This window comes from Metopolophium dirhodum, chromosome 2 (genome assembly GCF_019925205.1).
Source record: "Metopolophium dirhodum isolate CAU chromosome 2, ASM1992520v1, whole genome shotgun sequence".
Lineage (NCBI taxonomy): Eukaryota > Metazoa > Arthropoda > Insecta > Hemiptera > Aphididae > Metopolophium > Metopolophium dirhodum.
Window position 1 is genome coordinate 7,435,508 of NC_083561.1, and position 17,337 is coordinate 7,452,844.

At 28.1% G+C, this 17,337-nt stretch overlaps 1 protein-coding gene across 2 annotated transcripts; it reads right to left on the reverse strand.

Moving 5' to 3' along the window:
* Positions 1 to 1,214: 1,214 nt before the first annotated feature.
* On the reverse strand, positions 1,215 to 3,837 carry LOC132939729 (uncharacterized). 2 transcript variants are annotated; one of them, XM_061007060.1, is made up of 2 exons: positions 1,749 to 3,837; positions 1,215 to 1,466 (listed from the first exon to the last, which is right to left on the reverse strand). In XM_061007060.1, the coding sequence occupies exon 1, from the start codon at positions 3,610 to 3,612 to the stop codon at positions 2,629 to 2,631; it is 984 nt and encodes a 327-aa protein (XP_060863043.1). In that variant the 5' UTR covers positions 3,613 to 3,837; the 3' UTR covers positions 1,215 to 1,466; positions 1,749 to 2,628. The 2 variants fall into 2 exon arrangements, with proteins under 2 accessions (XP_060863043.1, XP_060863042.1); XM_061007059.1 differs by having other exon boundaries at positions 1,215 to 1,485.
* Positions 3,838 to 17,337: the final 13,500 nt, after the last annotated feature.

Genomic DNA, 17,337 nt, shown 5'->3' on the forward strand with positions numbered 1-17,337 from the left:
ATACTTGTTTATTATAATACAAATACTACCTTTATCAGGGGTGGCGAACCTTTTTTGGGTCAAGTGCCAACATTTTCAAATCAAGGTTTTAAAAATTGTTCACGTGCCCAAAGGAAATTATATTTTCTAAGGATAAAAATTAAGTTACAGATTTATTCCTTTTTTTTTCTGTTGTCCATCGGTTTAAACGTGTGTATGGCTGTTATCCTGCTATACCCTATTATAACCAAAATGTTATAATTTTAATTTTTCACGTGCCATTGAAATTTGACCAACGTGCCACCTTTGGCACGTGTGCCGCTGGTTCACCACCCCTGACCTATATGATATATTGTGGTTCACAATTTAAATTAGATATTTATTTGTGCCAACAATATATTATTAATGCAAATTTCCAAATCCACCCACGAGGTATTGCATTTAGATTCGTTTCTTTTAAGTTTTTCAAAGCGGTAAAAAGATCCTCTGTAGGCCTAAAAACCCGCTATTCTTTTTTTCACAGCTAAACTACATAACACACACATAATATGCATAGTAAACATTTTATATACAATTTGCAATTTCATTATTAATTACTATATTCCAATAGTTTTCCATGACAAACTCATTTTATCAATAAACCATAATACCTAATTATTATTAGCTATTATACTGCTTATAGAGTACATTGTAGACATATTCTTCTGAAAATAAAATTGAATATGAATGCCTTACATTTCCTCAAAATTAAATGAGTGGAATTATTGTAAACGCTTGAATGAACTCTTTTATATAACTGACTCAAAGTTGGACAAATCAATTTTTAATTAGTCTAATCAACAAAAATGATACAAAAATAGTTTGACTTTAAATATAAGTTAATTAAAAAAATAATTACTGTAATAATGTAAAATTGATATAAGATAATATAGATAATTTTACAAATTGTTTTTCAAACTTAAAGTTTTATCCAACTTTAGTCATTTTCTATTTAAAATAAAAATAGTTTTAACAATTAATAACACTGTTATTTCCTCAAAACTTATTAAGTGGAATTTAAAATCATGAGTAATCACTAAAACATAATTTTTTGAATAAATCTTGATGCTCATATTTCCTCGATACTAATTGAGTGGAATTTAAAAATTAAAGAGTCATCACTTTAAATGTGATAATTAATTAAAATACACCAAATTAATGTAAAAAACATATGAATGTTATAACACAGACATTAATTATGTTTATAAGAATTTATTTTAGATAGTAGGACATTGATTTGAGCACAGTCCACAAACCCAATCTGGGTTTTCAAATTCTTTTTGCTCCATTTCTGCTAAACATGAGATATGCAGCCATCTAGTACAAGACCCACACTGAACCATTGTACTATCCATTTCACAATCATAATTTTGTTTAAAACTACCTTCGTCTTTTCCACAAATTAAGCAAATGTTCTTCATACACTTTGAACTTCATAGAACCAAATCCTGTAAGTTTGAGCGATAACTGTTTGGATTAAAAACACTAATTATTCTTTTATTACTCATTAATTGATTTGCAAAGTACAACATAAATACACCACAGTTAAACCCATCATCTTGATATGGTATTTGGACAAACATATCTTTCCATTTTTTGATATCACCTACATTTTGCTTTGGTTTCCATGTTTTAGGCACACCACATATAACATTAAGAACTCTATCCTTCCAGTAATTTCTCTTCTCAGTATTTTTATGCATATTTTCCATAGAATTTAAATAACTTACCTTTTTTTTTTATAAAATCTACATAGATCAAAGTCCAGTGGTCTTTTTCCAGTAAAGATATTAATAACCTTGATGAATCAATCCATTCAGGTCTGCTAGCTGTAGAATCTTCAACATTTCTACCAAGATTGAACATATAATAAGATTGCTCTGGGCTCACACAGCCTAACTGCTGTCTTTTTTTAGTGATCCAAGACCTTGAATTTCTCTCCAAAAATATCTGTAACAAACACCATACATATTTCTTTATTCTGTAACCAAAGCATACTAGTATCGCCTTTAGTGTTTAAATTCAAAAAATCTAAAGAAGATATTTCTATCTCTTCGTTTTCAAAAGAAATTTGCGATACCACATATTTTTCAACTCCACAATAAGACTTCATGTAATACATTGGATCTTTCACCAATTTGTTCGTACGGTATAAGTTGTAATTTCCTGTTGGAGACTTATCAGTGGACGATTCCCATACAACTGCGTGCTCACAAGTGTCTGATAGAATTTGGGCAGTCGAAGCCACAGGTGAAGCATTAACAACAGTTTTATTTATATTCTCAATGACTCGTGGACTTGTACTTTTTTCTCTTGTAAATAGACAATCGTGATCACTGACGTCACTGAGGTTATCAAATAATTGCTCACCTATATCCAAACTGCGCACAATTGGTTGATCTGTTTGACTGCAAACAGTGAGATGATCATTATTAAACTCATCTCCTTTTGAATGTAATACAACACCCTGTTGTAGTGTTGTATCTTGGCTCTGTATATTTAATGACAGACAACTTGGTTGGTTTTCACCATAACTTTTGCCTAAAATTGTATTATTGTTTATCAAGAATGCTGGACGTTTTCCTTTCTTCCTCCAAGTTTCTGGAGTATTTATATGCAAGTTGTCCTCGTCACAATCAGTTTTTTTTTTATGGCACATATACGTTTAGGTATTTGTAATTCAAACTGTCTAAAGCATTGAGCTTCATATTGGGTTATATTTTCAATAAACCTACCACATTTCATTCTTCTTTTGCCTGCTAAAATATGATTTTTCACTAAATTAAACCAACTTTCTACTGATGCATTACTCTGGCGTTCTTCCAGATGAATAAGAGTAGTCATAACTTTTGTCCACAGAGGTATGTATGGCACATTTTCAATAAGGAAATGTAACAAGTACTCTTCTGAATACATACTATTAACATCTAGGTGATTATGATCTTGTGAGGGAATATTTACTATTTTTTTCACAGTGTCAAATATTTGTTTAAAATCATGATAAAATGCAGATTTCTTTCTTTCGGCATAATACGAGGTATCAGTGGTTTTACCACAAGAGTAATTTTGATCGTCATCAAACTTTTCAATTTCATACTCAACTAATCCATTGTTTGTTTGTAGGTATAATTTCATTTCCATACTTGCTGCTTTACACATTTCCGTTGACTTGTCTGACAAGATCATAGTCGACAGCAACTTAAACCAATGTTTGATTTCTTCATAATTGTTCATTTCAAACACTAACCCAACACATCTGGCTATATAAAACGCTGTTTTTTCATCATCTGGATAATACCGTTCAACATGGGTCAGAATATTTTTAACATAATGGTTTGTACAAGAAGTAATAACTACTGTGCTATATGACAATGTTTCTTTTCCAGTTAATATTCGATGACACATATCCAGGTATTCAAATATTGTTTCTTTACCATTCCATGCTTTAGAAATACCATGCATAAAAGCCCAATTGAAATCAGTTACAAGATTTTTGATAGGCGGCCAGATACTTGGATCTTTTACAATTATTAGATCTTTGAAACATTTCAACCATTCTGTTACAGTTTCTCTATCATGCGTTGCACTGACCATATCAGTTACTTATACGCACTACACAAGCATAATAATAAATAGTTAGTTTTGTTGAGTTCTGTGGGGGCCTAACAACTGATCCTGTTGAATCCACATGAATCGTTGTTAACACACCTTGTTTAAATAAATTTTGAACTATTGCCAACCAGGGCCGGATTGGTTAGGCGAGCTACCGAGAAAATCTCGGTGGGCCGCTTAAAGTTTGGGCCGGTCGTATGAGTGATTGAGCGAAAATAAATTCATGTTTTAAATACGATTGGTCACCTATATTAGCTAATAATAATTTTAGACGTAATTTTGAGCCAGTGAATATGTAAATGGGCCGCTTAGAAGTGTAAATCTCGATGGGCCGATACATACCAATCCGGCCCTGTTGCCAACTGCTGTTGGCTTGCCCATGTTACATTGAATGGCTCTTCTATACTTTCGGGAACTTTCATATTCAACCAGGGATGTTCTTTAGCCATTAAAACTACATCAAAGTGATCATTTCGGTTGAAATCCCCTTTTAACTGTTGCTCACTATTCGGTTTCCTTAACATCGAAGGAGATTTAATTGTTTGCAAATTTCCACATTCCATTAATTTAATAGGTGAAACTGATAATACACATTCCTGTCTATACTTAAAAGCACTTTTCTCTTTAATTTTTCGCTCAGCTCCCCTAATTTGAGTAGTGTATTGAGCATCTGGTTTATGATTAAAGTTTTTACTTGTACTGTAAACTTCAACAACTACTTCTTCATCAGTTGGCAAAATGTATAGTTTGAACTTCTTACAGCCACCATGTTTACAATACATATTCAGCTTCATTGATTTTTCAGTCTTAATGTATTCTAGCTTTTTAATATACAATATACAAGTGTTATTCACTTCTTGAAGATGTTTCCTAAGAACACCAGGCAGTGCCGCATTAAGCCAAATTGCCGCCCCGGGGCAATATAAAATTTGCCGCCTCTATATATTTAAAAAAAATATCATATGATTTTCACATCTCTTTTTTCGCTATCATAAACACTGTGAGTTGATCTCGTGTTGTTACATAAGGAGTCGAGTCTACTATAAGTGAAAAATATTTAAATAATTTTTAGTTTTTTTTTCTATAAATATCAATACAATTTTATCTGTTGAGTAAAAAAGCTTGAAAATTTAATATAAGGCTCCTAGGTTATTGTTTCAAAGGCAGATGAAAAAAATTAAAAATCTTTAGTCACAGTTTTTATTTATAAGCATTTAAAGTTCAAATTTAGACAAAATACGGAAAAATCAAGAAAATTAGCAAATTATTTTGAGTTGAGAATTCATAAAAATTTTTCTTTTTAAATCTAAGATTTGAAAATGTAATATAAGATTACTCATAAGTTTGTCTACCTTTATCAAAAAAAAAATGTCTACAAGAAACTTAAATTAAATTTTTATGAGCGTCTGAAATTTATATTTTTACAACATTTGATATTTTCTCGATTTCTCATGTAACAATTTTCTTATTTTATTGTAATTAAAAATGAATGACTGCAGATACTTGAAAATTTCACTGAATGTTTGTATTAGCATTTTCTATGCACGATAAAATTTTGACTCTTTTTGAGCTGTTTACAGACATTGTCAGTTTTCAATTTTTTTAGTTTTTTTTTCTATAAATATCAAAAACATTTTATTTGTTGGGTAAAAAAGTGTGAATATTGGGATAATGGGATGGGTTTAGAGATAGAAAGAGAAATACCGTCATACTGATATAGATAGATAGTAGATACCGATGGTTTACTTCTGACAACGAGTGAAAGAAACGGAAACTATTGTTTTATTAGGGCGTAAGCAGGTTGGTTTAATTTTTAATTATTTTCCCAAATAGGTAAGAACTCGTTAACTTTTAGATTCTGAGCGAAGCGATGAATGTATTGATTTGATTTTACAATGATGTGTGTGTTTTTTTTATTTTTTTTATTTATTTTTTAAATTTTTTTTTTTTGTGTCTGTCATCACCTTTTAGGACAGTAAAAGTGCTTGGATTTTCTTCAACAGTAACTTTTCTGATAGGAAAGTGAATCTAATTGGTACTCTGGGGAGTCAAAAGTAAAAATTTCCCAGTATTTTTCAAAAACTACGTGAAAAACAAAAGAAAAATTAAGAAAAAACGGGAATTTTTACGCAAAATCTGTTTTCGAAAAAATCGATTTTGGTTTTTGGTGTAACTCTAAAACAAATGACCGTAGGGACATGAAATTTTGACTGAATGTTTATATTAGCATTTTCTATAAACCATAAAATTTTGAAAATATTTTGACTCTTTTTGAGCTGTTTAAGGACATTGTCAGTTTTCAATTTTTTTAGTTTTTGTTTCTATAAATATCAATAAAATTTTATCTGTCGAGTAAAAAAGCTTGAAAATTTAATAGAAGGCTCCTAGGTTATTGTTTCAATGGCAGATGAAAAAAATTAAAAATCCATAGTCACAGTTTTTATTTATAAGCATTTAAAGTTCAAATTTTGACAAAATACGGAAAGATCGCGAAAATTAGCAAATTATGTTGAGTTGAGAATTCATAAAAATTTTTCTTTTTAAATCTAAGATTTGAAAATGTAATATAAGATTACTCATAAGTTTGTCTACCTTTATCAAAACAAAAATGTCTACAAGAAACTTAAATTAAATTTTTATGAGCGTCTGAAATTTATATTTTTACAACATTTGATATTCACTCGATTTCTCATGTAACAATTTTCTTATTTTATTGTAATTAAAAAACGAATGATTGCAGATACTTGAAAATTTCACTGAATGTTTATATTAGCATTTTCTATACACCATAAAATTTTGAAAATATTTTGACTCTTTTTGAGCTGTTTACGGACATTGTCAGTTTTCAATTTTTTTAGTTTTTTTTTCCATAAATATCAATAAAATTTTATTTGTTGGGTAAAAAAGCGTGAAAATTTAATATAAGGCTCCCGATATATCGTTCTAATAGCAGTTGAAAAATATTAAAAATACATAGGCAACATTTTTTTATAAGCATTTAAAGTTCAAATTTTGACAACATTTATCAAATTTATAATTTATTAACTATTTTGTACAAAATGTTTAACTTTTATGGCTAAGGATTGAAAATTTAAAACAAGGCTCCACGTAAATAGGTTATATATAAATTACTTTATTCACAATAATATCATCAAATATACTTGGTAATATCATAGGCTGACTGACCGTTTTCGATCAGAATCGTTTTTCTTATACAATGATATTATATCATTGAATTCAAATTTAACACCATCCATTACAGTGACCCACTTGTGTCTTGTAACCTACTGTATAGCAGAGCGACATCCACTAATCCACCTTTTTTTCTTTTGCTGCTTTTTGGTAAGCTGCACCACTTAATTTAATTCGCTTACCAGACATAGTATAGTATAGTATTCAATAACATAAATTTAACAAACACAACCCTGTTGTCTACCGAAATTGCGTCGAGACTGTGGTCGTCGACAGACGACAGTCGATGATAAGATTACTAAAATGATCGTCAAATACGTATTTTTGCGATTATTATTAGATCATACAGCCCGCATTGCCCGCAACTGCAAACAGGCGACAGCTGTTCGATGTGATTGAGTCACTCGCCGAAAATTAAAAGCTATAAATAACACAGACACACAACTGTGATGCATTTAGTTATTATTGAATCGTTGATAGATAAAATTATTATTGGTATTAATATTTTTAATATAATAATAATTATTTTAAAAATTTAATACGAAATTCGTAACGGAGAACGTATAATATTATAATATGATATATTTTCTAAAACTCTGCCGCCCCTCAAATCACCTTAAAATTGCCGCCCCGGGGCAATTGCCCCCCCTTGCCCCCCGTTAAATGCGGCTCTGACACCAGGATACCTGAAATATAACAATAAAACAATAGTATAGTTACCGAGTAAAGGCTAATAATTTTACATTACATTACACTAAAATAAAAATCAATTATTTTTTAGTTTACTATTGATAAATTCTATTTACATATCTACTTAAATGATGTACAATTGTCATGTTTGTATTATCTAATATTATAAATAATTCATGCATAGAATAAATTTCAATTTATACTGTCAAAAGAATATGGTGTTTGATAAAAATAATAAAATAATTTATCAAACACCATATTCTTTTGACAGTATCAATTTATTCTATGCATGAATTATTTATAATATTAGAGATTACAAACATGAAAATTGTACATCATTTAAATAGATATGTAAATAGAATTTATCAATAGTAAACTAAAAAATTATTGATTTTTAATAATATTTTATGAAGGTATACTGTAAATACCTAAGTGGACGTTACACCGACATTTGTTGTCTATATCTTACAAGTTCCTAAAATAGCACAGCAGATCAAGGTTAGCTCTGTTAGTTTAAAAATTGGAGTGAATTGATCTCTTGTACAATTTAAAGGTAAGATTATTACCTATAGGACATCCCATAGGCTTTTTGTTATATTTTAATTTGAAAGCGAGTTATGAGTATTTTAAAATTGTAAATTGTTTGTACATCTTCAAATAATTAAACTCGCTTTAAAATTAAAATAAAACAAAAAGCCTATGAAATGTCCTAAGTAATAATCTTACCTTTAAATTATACAAGAGATCTATTCACTCCAATTTTTAAACTAACAGAGCTAAACATGATCTACTGAGCGTAAAATGTGCTATGTTAGGCACTTGTAAGATGGAGACAACAAATGTCGGTGTAACAACCTCTTAATTCTAGCACTGAAATTTATAGTATTAACTATTAACACATCTATTATTTAGTATTATGTTATTGTTGTTATCAGTGGCACAACTACAGGGGTGCTAGGAGGTGCTGAAGTATAATATAAATACTGATTACTATAATATGTTTGTGTTGGGGGGTTTCATAATTGTAGTACCCCCAAGATTTTAACTCTAGTTGCGCCACTTGTTGTTGTACACAATTTGCTTATTTTTATTATTATTTTTGTTCTTTTAGTAGGCATTTAAGAATAATATTTTGTCAGGTATTTAATTATGTACCGTATCATATTTAGATTATTTTTAATTATTAACTATTTAAAATGCATCATTGATTAAAATCTATTATTAAACTTTTATATTTTTCAAAAACTTATACATTTTTCTGAAATATTGAACACATTTGCAAATATTGATAGAAAGTTATGTTTAACAGTTTAAAATTTAATTCAAAAAAGGTTGGCAAGTGGGTATCTCTGCTATACAGTAGGTTACAAGTGAGTCACTGTAATGGATTGTGTTAAATTTGAACCCTATGATGTATTATCATTGTATAAGAAAAACGATTCTGAGCAAAGACGGTCAGTCAGCCTACCTGTAATATTACTAAGTATATTTGATGATATTATTGTGAGTAAAGTAATTTATATATTATAACACATTTACGTGGAACCTTGTTTTAAATTTTCAATCCTTAGCTATAAAAGTTGAACATTTTATACATTTTTAACTACAAAATAATTATTTTTTATAATTGTCAATAAAATTTTATTTGTAGGGTAAAAAACCGTTAAAATGTAATCCAAGGCTCCTGATGTACTGTCACTATGGCAGTTTAAAATATTAAAAATACATAGACACAATTTTTTTTATAATCATTTAAAGTTCAAATTTTTAAAAAAATTATCAAATTTAAAATTTAAAAGTATTTTGCAGTTAAAAATTTTTAAAATTTATATTTTTAAAATTATTTAAATATAAAAAATATTATATTTATATACCAATATATGAATTGTTTTACATTTTTTATATTTAAATAATTTATATGTTACCAAAGGAATGGTGCATAACGGTTATTTATAAATAAATCATATTATCGGCATATTTACAAGTTAAAGGAATATTAATTAGAGAATATTTTAGGATTTTTTTAGAACATATTAGCATCATATTTTAAGCTTTTAAGAACCTTAAGATTCGCTCTTCAGTTATAATATATAAATTACTTTATTCACAATAATATCATCAAATATACTTAGTAATATCATAGGTAGGCTGACTGACCATCTTCGCTCAGAATTGTTTTTTTTATACAATGATATTATATTATATCATTGGATTCAAATTGAACACAATCCATTACAGTGACTCACTTGTAATCTACAGTACAGTAGAGTGACGCCCACTTGCCCACCTTTCTTATTATTATTTTTGTTCTTTTAGTAGGTATTTAAGAATAATATTTCGTCAGGTATTTAATTGTATACCTTTATCGTATTTAGATTATTTTTAATTATTAACTATTTAAGATGCATCATCGATTAAAATCTATTATTAAACTTATATATTTATTTTTAAGACAAATTAATAGAATAATAAATCAAAAAAATAAATAAAATATAATGTAAGTAGTTATAAATTAATAGTATAAACATATTAAGCAAATTTAAATAATAATTTTAATTTTAATATTTGTATACCTTTTTGTATTTAGTTTTCCATCTTCAAATATATGATTCCATTCATCTTTTGGAATTATAAACTCTCCTTCTTTGAAGTTACATTCGTAATATTCTCCTTTAATGTTTAGAGGAGATACATTCTTAGAACCTGGTGGTAAAAGCTTCCCAGGGCTTATATTAAAATGTCTATCATTTAAACGGACTCTTTATTGGACTAATAAATTTGTCTCTCGTTTTACCAGTATTTCTGAGTAAATCAATTGAACTATTACATTCGAACAATGAACTTCCAGTTATATTATCATGAAATAATTTTCTTCTAGGAGTTTCTGTAACATTTCTTTGAGTAGGAGTCACAAACACAAAATTTGACTCTTTAGGACTTTGTTCCAACAATACAGTATCATTAGAAGTGTCCAACATATTCTCTATACTGGACGAATAGATAGATGCAACTTCTAAAATGTCCTCACTTCTCTGTATCAACCTAAAATTGTATAAAGTTTCATCAACAACAGATAACTGTTCGGCATTGGAACCATACATAACCTTTTTCTTAGGAGTATTTTCATCTGTAATTAAATTTTCCACCTGTGATATTTTCCCCTTAATATCATTGTTGCTATCATGTGTTAATAATTGATCATTAACACATTCCACAATGCCAATAGCTTCATTTCGTTTTGTAGGAGTGATAAATTCATCAACATTCGACTCCTCGAGATTTGGTTTCAACAATAAAGATCCATGTTCAGGTATCTCATTTATTGTTATACTTGTCTCCATTAACCTAGAACTTGACAAAAAAATCTTCACCAACAGACACCTGTCCAATATTTTCATATAACATTACCTTTTCAATTGGTGTTTTTACCTTTTTACTGTCCAGTTTAAAAATATAACGCAATGTTAAAGTTACTTTATTATGATTTTTCAATGCTAGTACTTTCCATTTATCGTCATTCCATACTAGTCCTAACCTCTTGCAAATTTCAATTACAATTTTAGAGTCTATGCACTTCACTTCAAATGGTAGCTCATTTAGTACTGCCCTCACTTTGTTAGTGAAATTCTTTTTTTCTGGTTCAAACTGATTGTATAATTCCAATATATTATTCCTCCTGTCTACTAGTATCTGAAATCAAATATGGTGTTTATATATTATATATTAAAATTGATGTACAAAACACGGTGGACATGGTCACAGTCCTACCAAGAAGTTATGCTATTTAGGGTTTGAGAATTTTATTGTTTATGAAATTATGCCTAAACAATGTGCACGTTCATTTGCAAGTTGCTAAGTTGGAATTTGGGAGTTCAATTTTGTCGTTTTATTTTTATAGTACCTACATAACATTTTACTCTGTTTCAAAATAAGTGCTGACTTATGTGTGGCTACAATTTTTTGACCCTTCAAACTGCAAATAAATAAGTGTACATATAGGTACTAAAAAATTCACAAATAATTCATTCTCAAACAGAACATTTAATATATTGAATATTAAAAACGGATATATCAAATTGTGGAACGCAATGCCATTGTCATGATAATACTTCCAAATTCTAGCAGTTAATAATACAAATTGATTTATCACTGTATACCTAGGTAAACCTTAAATTTTTAGACACAGCAGTGTCACATAATTTAAAATTTACCATCATAAGCATAATAATATTAAGTAATAGTATTTTTAATGCTCTTTATGATAATTCATTAAATATATATTTTGCAGTTTTGCAAAGCAGAGCTATTTTTTCTATAATTTGAACTATAGTTTAGATGATGTTATTTAAAAAAAAATTTAAATACTGTAAAATTGCTTCTAAAATTATAAACAACTAGCTGATACCGTGCACTTCGTTACCCGTTAAATGTACAAACTTTTATATGACTCAAACTTTGTTCAATGCGTTATTAAATATTCGGTGTTTGATATTCTATATTTATCTTAAATTTTCTGCTGCCCGAGATAAAAATTCTAATTTGCAGCAGTTATTATCAGGTAGGCAATCTACCTGCGGTAGATCGCGGACCCCGTGCTGTTTGTACGTAAGTGTATAAATTAACTCTAAGGTATCAAAGTCATACCAAGTTTGTCGTTTTTACTTGGTATAACTTTGATAAAAAAAGTAAAAAGTAAAAAAGGAAATTTAGCCCTTTTTAAAAAAGTAAAAAGTAAATTGTTGACATTTTCCCCTAAAATTTAACCCTTTCTAAAAATTAATCCTTTCTTAAAATTCAACCATTTCTAAAAATAATCATTTCTTTAAAAAAAATTAACCCTTTTAAAAAAAAAACAAATATTTTATCTATTAATTATTTCTTCTATAACCAATAACGACCATATATATAAACAAACATTTCCACCGTAAGTCTCAAAATCCCTGTTTGATCACTTCCCCAGGCTTCTATTAATTTATCGTAGTGTGGTGTTCTATAGCCTTCCTCGATAAATGGAATATCCAACAAAAAATTAATTTTTCAATTCGAACCAGTAGTTCCTGAGATTAGCGTGTTCAAACAAACAAACAAACAAACTCTACAGCTTTATAAAATAATAATAATTATATATAATATAAATAAATAATACAAATATCGATAATAGCTGGGCTTGAAATCGATTAATATCGATAAAAATCGAAAAAAAATAATATATTTTTATATTCTGGTTGATATACATTTTTTATTTTAGACACTCATAACAGTCATAAGTTCATAACTCTAGAGTAAACAAATATAATAGTTGGCACATTATTCATTTTATTTTGAAACATTATCGTTTAATGTTATCTAAGAACTTTTTCAATCAAAAACGACTATTGTTTTTTGAAGAGAATTTTTATGCTTAGAGTTATGGGTGTCTAAAATAAAAAATGTTTATCAACCAGAATATAAAAATATATTAATTTTTTCGATTTTTATCGATATTAATCGATTTCAAGCCCAGCTATTATCGATATTTGTATTATTTATTTATTATTATAATTATTTTTATATTATTTATATTTTTTTCTGCTAGATGGCGCCACCGGTGTAACTCAGTTTTTGTCTCTAAATCTCTAACTCACATCAGTTAGGTCCATAATTTATGCTATAAACCCGCTCCCCGACATTTTCTATCATTTAAAAAAAATTTTAGCAAAATCGGCCCAGCCGTTCTCAACTGATGCAATTTCGAATTTTTTGTCTCCATTTTTATATATATAGATTACTAATTAGTAACTTTTATTGTTATTATTACATTTATATATTAATTTTATAGCTGAAAGTAATGTCAAATATTCTTAAATATTTTTAAATCGAACAAATAGAAGTACCTTAATTTTTTTTCAGGCGTATAGCTATTTATCCTATGTTCTACGTGATTAGACAAAGACAGAAAATCGCCGTTTCCAATAGAATGTCAGCACACTAATATATTATTATGTTTTCTTTCTCTGGCCAACGCGCAACATAGACAAAACGCATTTATGCAGAATCATTCTATGATTTTTATGTTTTTAAGTAATCTTAGAGTAAAATCACCCATTACAAAAAAATAAAGAAAATATTATTTTTGAGAGAATGACATATCGATTTTATATTTTATAATTATTTGACTTTGTAATTGATTATTAAAATTAACTTAAACAAAATTATTATTAAATAAGTTTTAAAATATATTGCCTACTTATTCTTATATCAATAATAGTTTACATTATTTATTAACAAGTTATTTTTCAGTATAATTCAATTAAAATTATATTAAATATATATATAAATGATTTTAAAAATGTCGTGAAGAAGAATTTTTTTTATGAAAATGAAAATCGAACCCGATTTTGTTTCCGCTTAGTTATTTTGTGGTCTGATTTATTTTTCGAAATAAATTAAAACGGACTTTTTTTCCGACTCTTTTACGGCGATAGAAGTCGGAAATAACTAATAGCTAATAACCTTAGATTATTAAATTATTATGAATCACAACTAGTTATGTAAAATTTCAGAAGTTTTATATTCAAGAAATTACTGGAAATTTCCATAATTCAAAAATTAAATTGTATTTTTTGATAGAGCTAATTTTTTTACCTAGGACAATTAATTGTATTAATTTAAATATAATTAATAAGTGCAGACTTACTCATAATATTTTTAATATTTGTGCGGTAGTATAGGTAGCATTCGCAGTATTTTTAATGTAAATAAAAACAAACGATAAAATTTCCTAATCGCATCAGTAGTGACGACTATTAAATTTTTCAATAATTATGCTAAATATTAAATTCGTATGTTTCCTTGTAACAAATAACATTAGTATTAATTATAATATAATCAATGCAAATAGGTAGGTACTTATAGTTAATACTAAATAAGTACCTAACCTAAATACATAATAATATAACCTAATCCGATATTGGGATATTCCGTCGAATATACTCGATAGTCGTAAATCTTAAACCAGTTCTTTCCATATAATATTATGTCTATGCCCTATGGTCTATGATTCTAACATACCGAAACTAAAATATAAAATTAGACAAGATACCGCTAGGACTTTCCCGGCAACATAGAGCTTATACCCTATATTATACGTAATACCAAGATATTAAAATAATGTTTATTATATCATGCGTAATAACGTCATAATGAGTACAAATAGTACAATATAATATTATATAATACACATGTTAATTCCTAACAACTTACGACATGGCTTGTACAGTTATACACTATATAAACAAATAATATTGTAATTTGTCCCTGCTATACCCAGCTCCCTACTAATAATCCCAAGTACCCAACTTTGAAGCATTCAAATTTAATATGCAATTGTGTTTTTATACATTTAAGTGCATTATAATATGTAGGTACAATACTAAGTTACTAAGTGTTGTTGACTTACTCGTTTAATTCTTAATCGATTTTTCAAACATGTATTCTGATTAAAACATGCTTTGCAAGATTCAATGATGATATCATCACCAGATTTTACATTTTTCCACTGACAAGGAGTACATTCATTTTCTTTCAAAACGGCAATCAGCTTTTGAAGATTTATTTGTCTCATTTTAATGCTTAAACACAAAAGTACAAACAATTAGTATATAGAAAAAAGATAATATACAAAAATTGTTACAAAAATGTATTGGCTTGGTGGCAAAAAATATAAAATGTGATAAAATTTACTTCAGACACAAATTAATTTAGTATAAGGACCTAACCTATCATGGCTGGAAAAAAAGTGTTTATATTAAATAAATAAGTATAATTAAGTGAATAAATTACATTTGCTAAAACAAATAATTAATTTTTATATTATATTATGTTAAATAATTAGTATTAATTACCTGTAGTGTATAACCAATCCCCGTGGTAATTACCTGTAAAATATTTTAAATATATTTTAAAAAGTAAAAAGGATTGCTAAGTTACACGGCCACACGGATGATTCGAAAATCGAAATAATGAATCGGTGTAATATACTAATTATATATAGTAAAGGTACGGCTGTACGATACGCAACAGACTTGTTTGTTTGTTGACCGCTAACGATCAACGCACCGAATTTTCAGTAAAGCACAATTCACAATAATCCCCAGCCACCACCCCCCCCCCCCCCCCCCCGAAAACACAGATTTACGTATGCAGTGGTGCAACCAGTGGCGGATTGGACGACCGGGATATCGGAATTTCCCGGTTGGCCGCTGCTCGTATAAAATATACACTTATTTATTATATTATTATTGCGAAATTATAAATTAAAATATTATCTAATAAGTGATACGTATGTAATATTATTAACACATTGACGGATAGTGAGGATTATAAATAATTATAAAAAGCATGCCTAAATTAATCAATTGTATTAATCGATTTTATAAAAGAAATAATCAAAATTTTTTTAAAATTATATTTGCTTTATTTTGTCAGTGACCAATGTGGCAATGTCACTTTATGATGTATATGGACTTGTATAGTAGACTTGGTCTCTCATATGATATTATTGAAAAAACCACTGATGTAGCAGTAGTGGTCGATTTTCGAGAACTGCTATAGCAGTTACGAATGAATTCAAAAGTGTCTCCTGGCATCACCAAGCAAAAATACAGCTACAGCAGTACTTTTTCATGATTGTCCGCCAATGTGTTAAATATAAAAACCCAGATGTCTGATTATTTTAAAATACGGAACCGTGCTTGTGTTCAGCCGATCCGGGGTTGTTGACAACTTTTTGTTACAAGTTTAAAAACCGAAACAAAAATAATTATTACATGGGCTGTTGCAGCATCCATTGTATAAATATATATAAAGGGCTGTTAGTATACTGAGGACCCCTAAAATGATGATTTTCCAGGGCTGTTATTTTCTCCCAGTCCACCACTGAGTGCAACTTTCGTCAGACAACAGACTGCCGTAGCCCCGTCCGAGCATGATATTTCCGTATTGATAAATAATTATGAAAATCATATTAAGTACTTTCATCTTTGAACAAAATTCACGAAATGCGGCCCAACAAGTCAGTGGCGTAGCCAGGATTATCAAATGGGGGTATTGAAGTATAAATTAAACCAAGTTTTTTACAGTTTTCGTATAAAAATAATGGTATTCGGAAAAAAAAGCTCCGGAAAAAAATTATCAATTATTAAATATTTCTTATAATTTTATGTAAGTAAATTGTAAAATATGACATAACGGTAGTAAAATACAATTACAAAATAGTAAATACATCTGTACGCTTATTTTAGGTTTTTTAAGAACAAATTTCAACGAAATTGGATATTATGTAAAATTCGTTTTTATTTATTTTGTTGTAATTTAAAAAAAATTTTCGTATAGGGCGTACAATTTATTGTTGTTAATTATTATTATATAATATATACTATACACAATCAGTGGCGGCTTGAACTTTTTTTTTCTTGACTCACGTTTAATATTTTTACACCAACCACCCTAAAAAAATTTCACTGCTCTCCAAAAGATGAATTCATAGTTTTTTAGTGGATAAGTTATGCCAGTTATAGGTATTTAATTGGTATACACAGTAAATATTATATAACTCTGTATCACCCCCGAACCAATTAATAATTGTACTTATATTACATATCAAATTATGCATTACATTTAGAAAATACTATATAATAATACATTATATTCTAAATGTTAAGTATTAAATGTAATATTTTCAACAATAATCTAAACTAAAAATTTAATTTAATGATATTAATTTTAAAAAAAATTCATGTGATACCAGTTTTTACTTTGTATGCACTAACCTGTAGTTATTGAAAA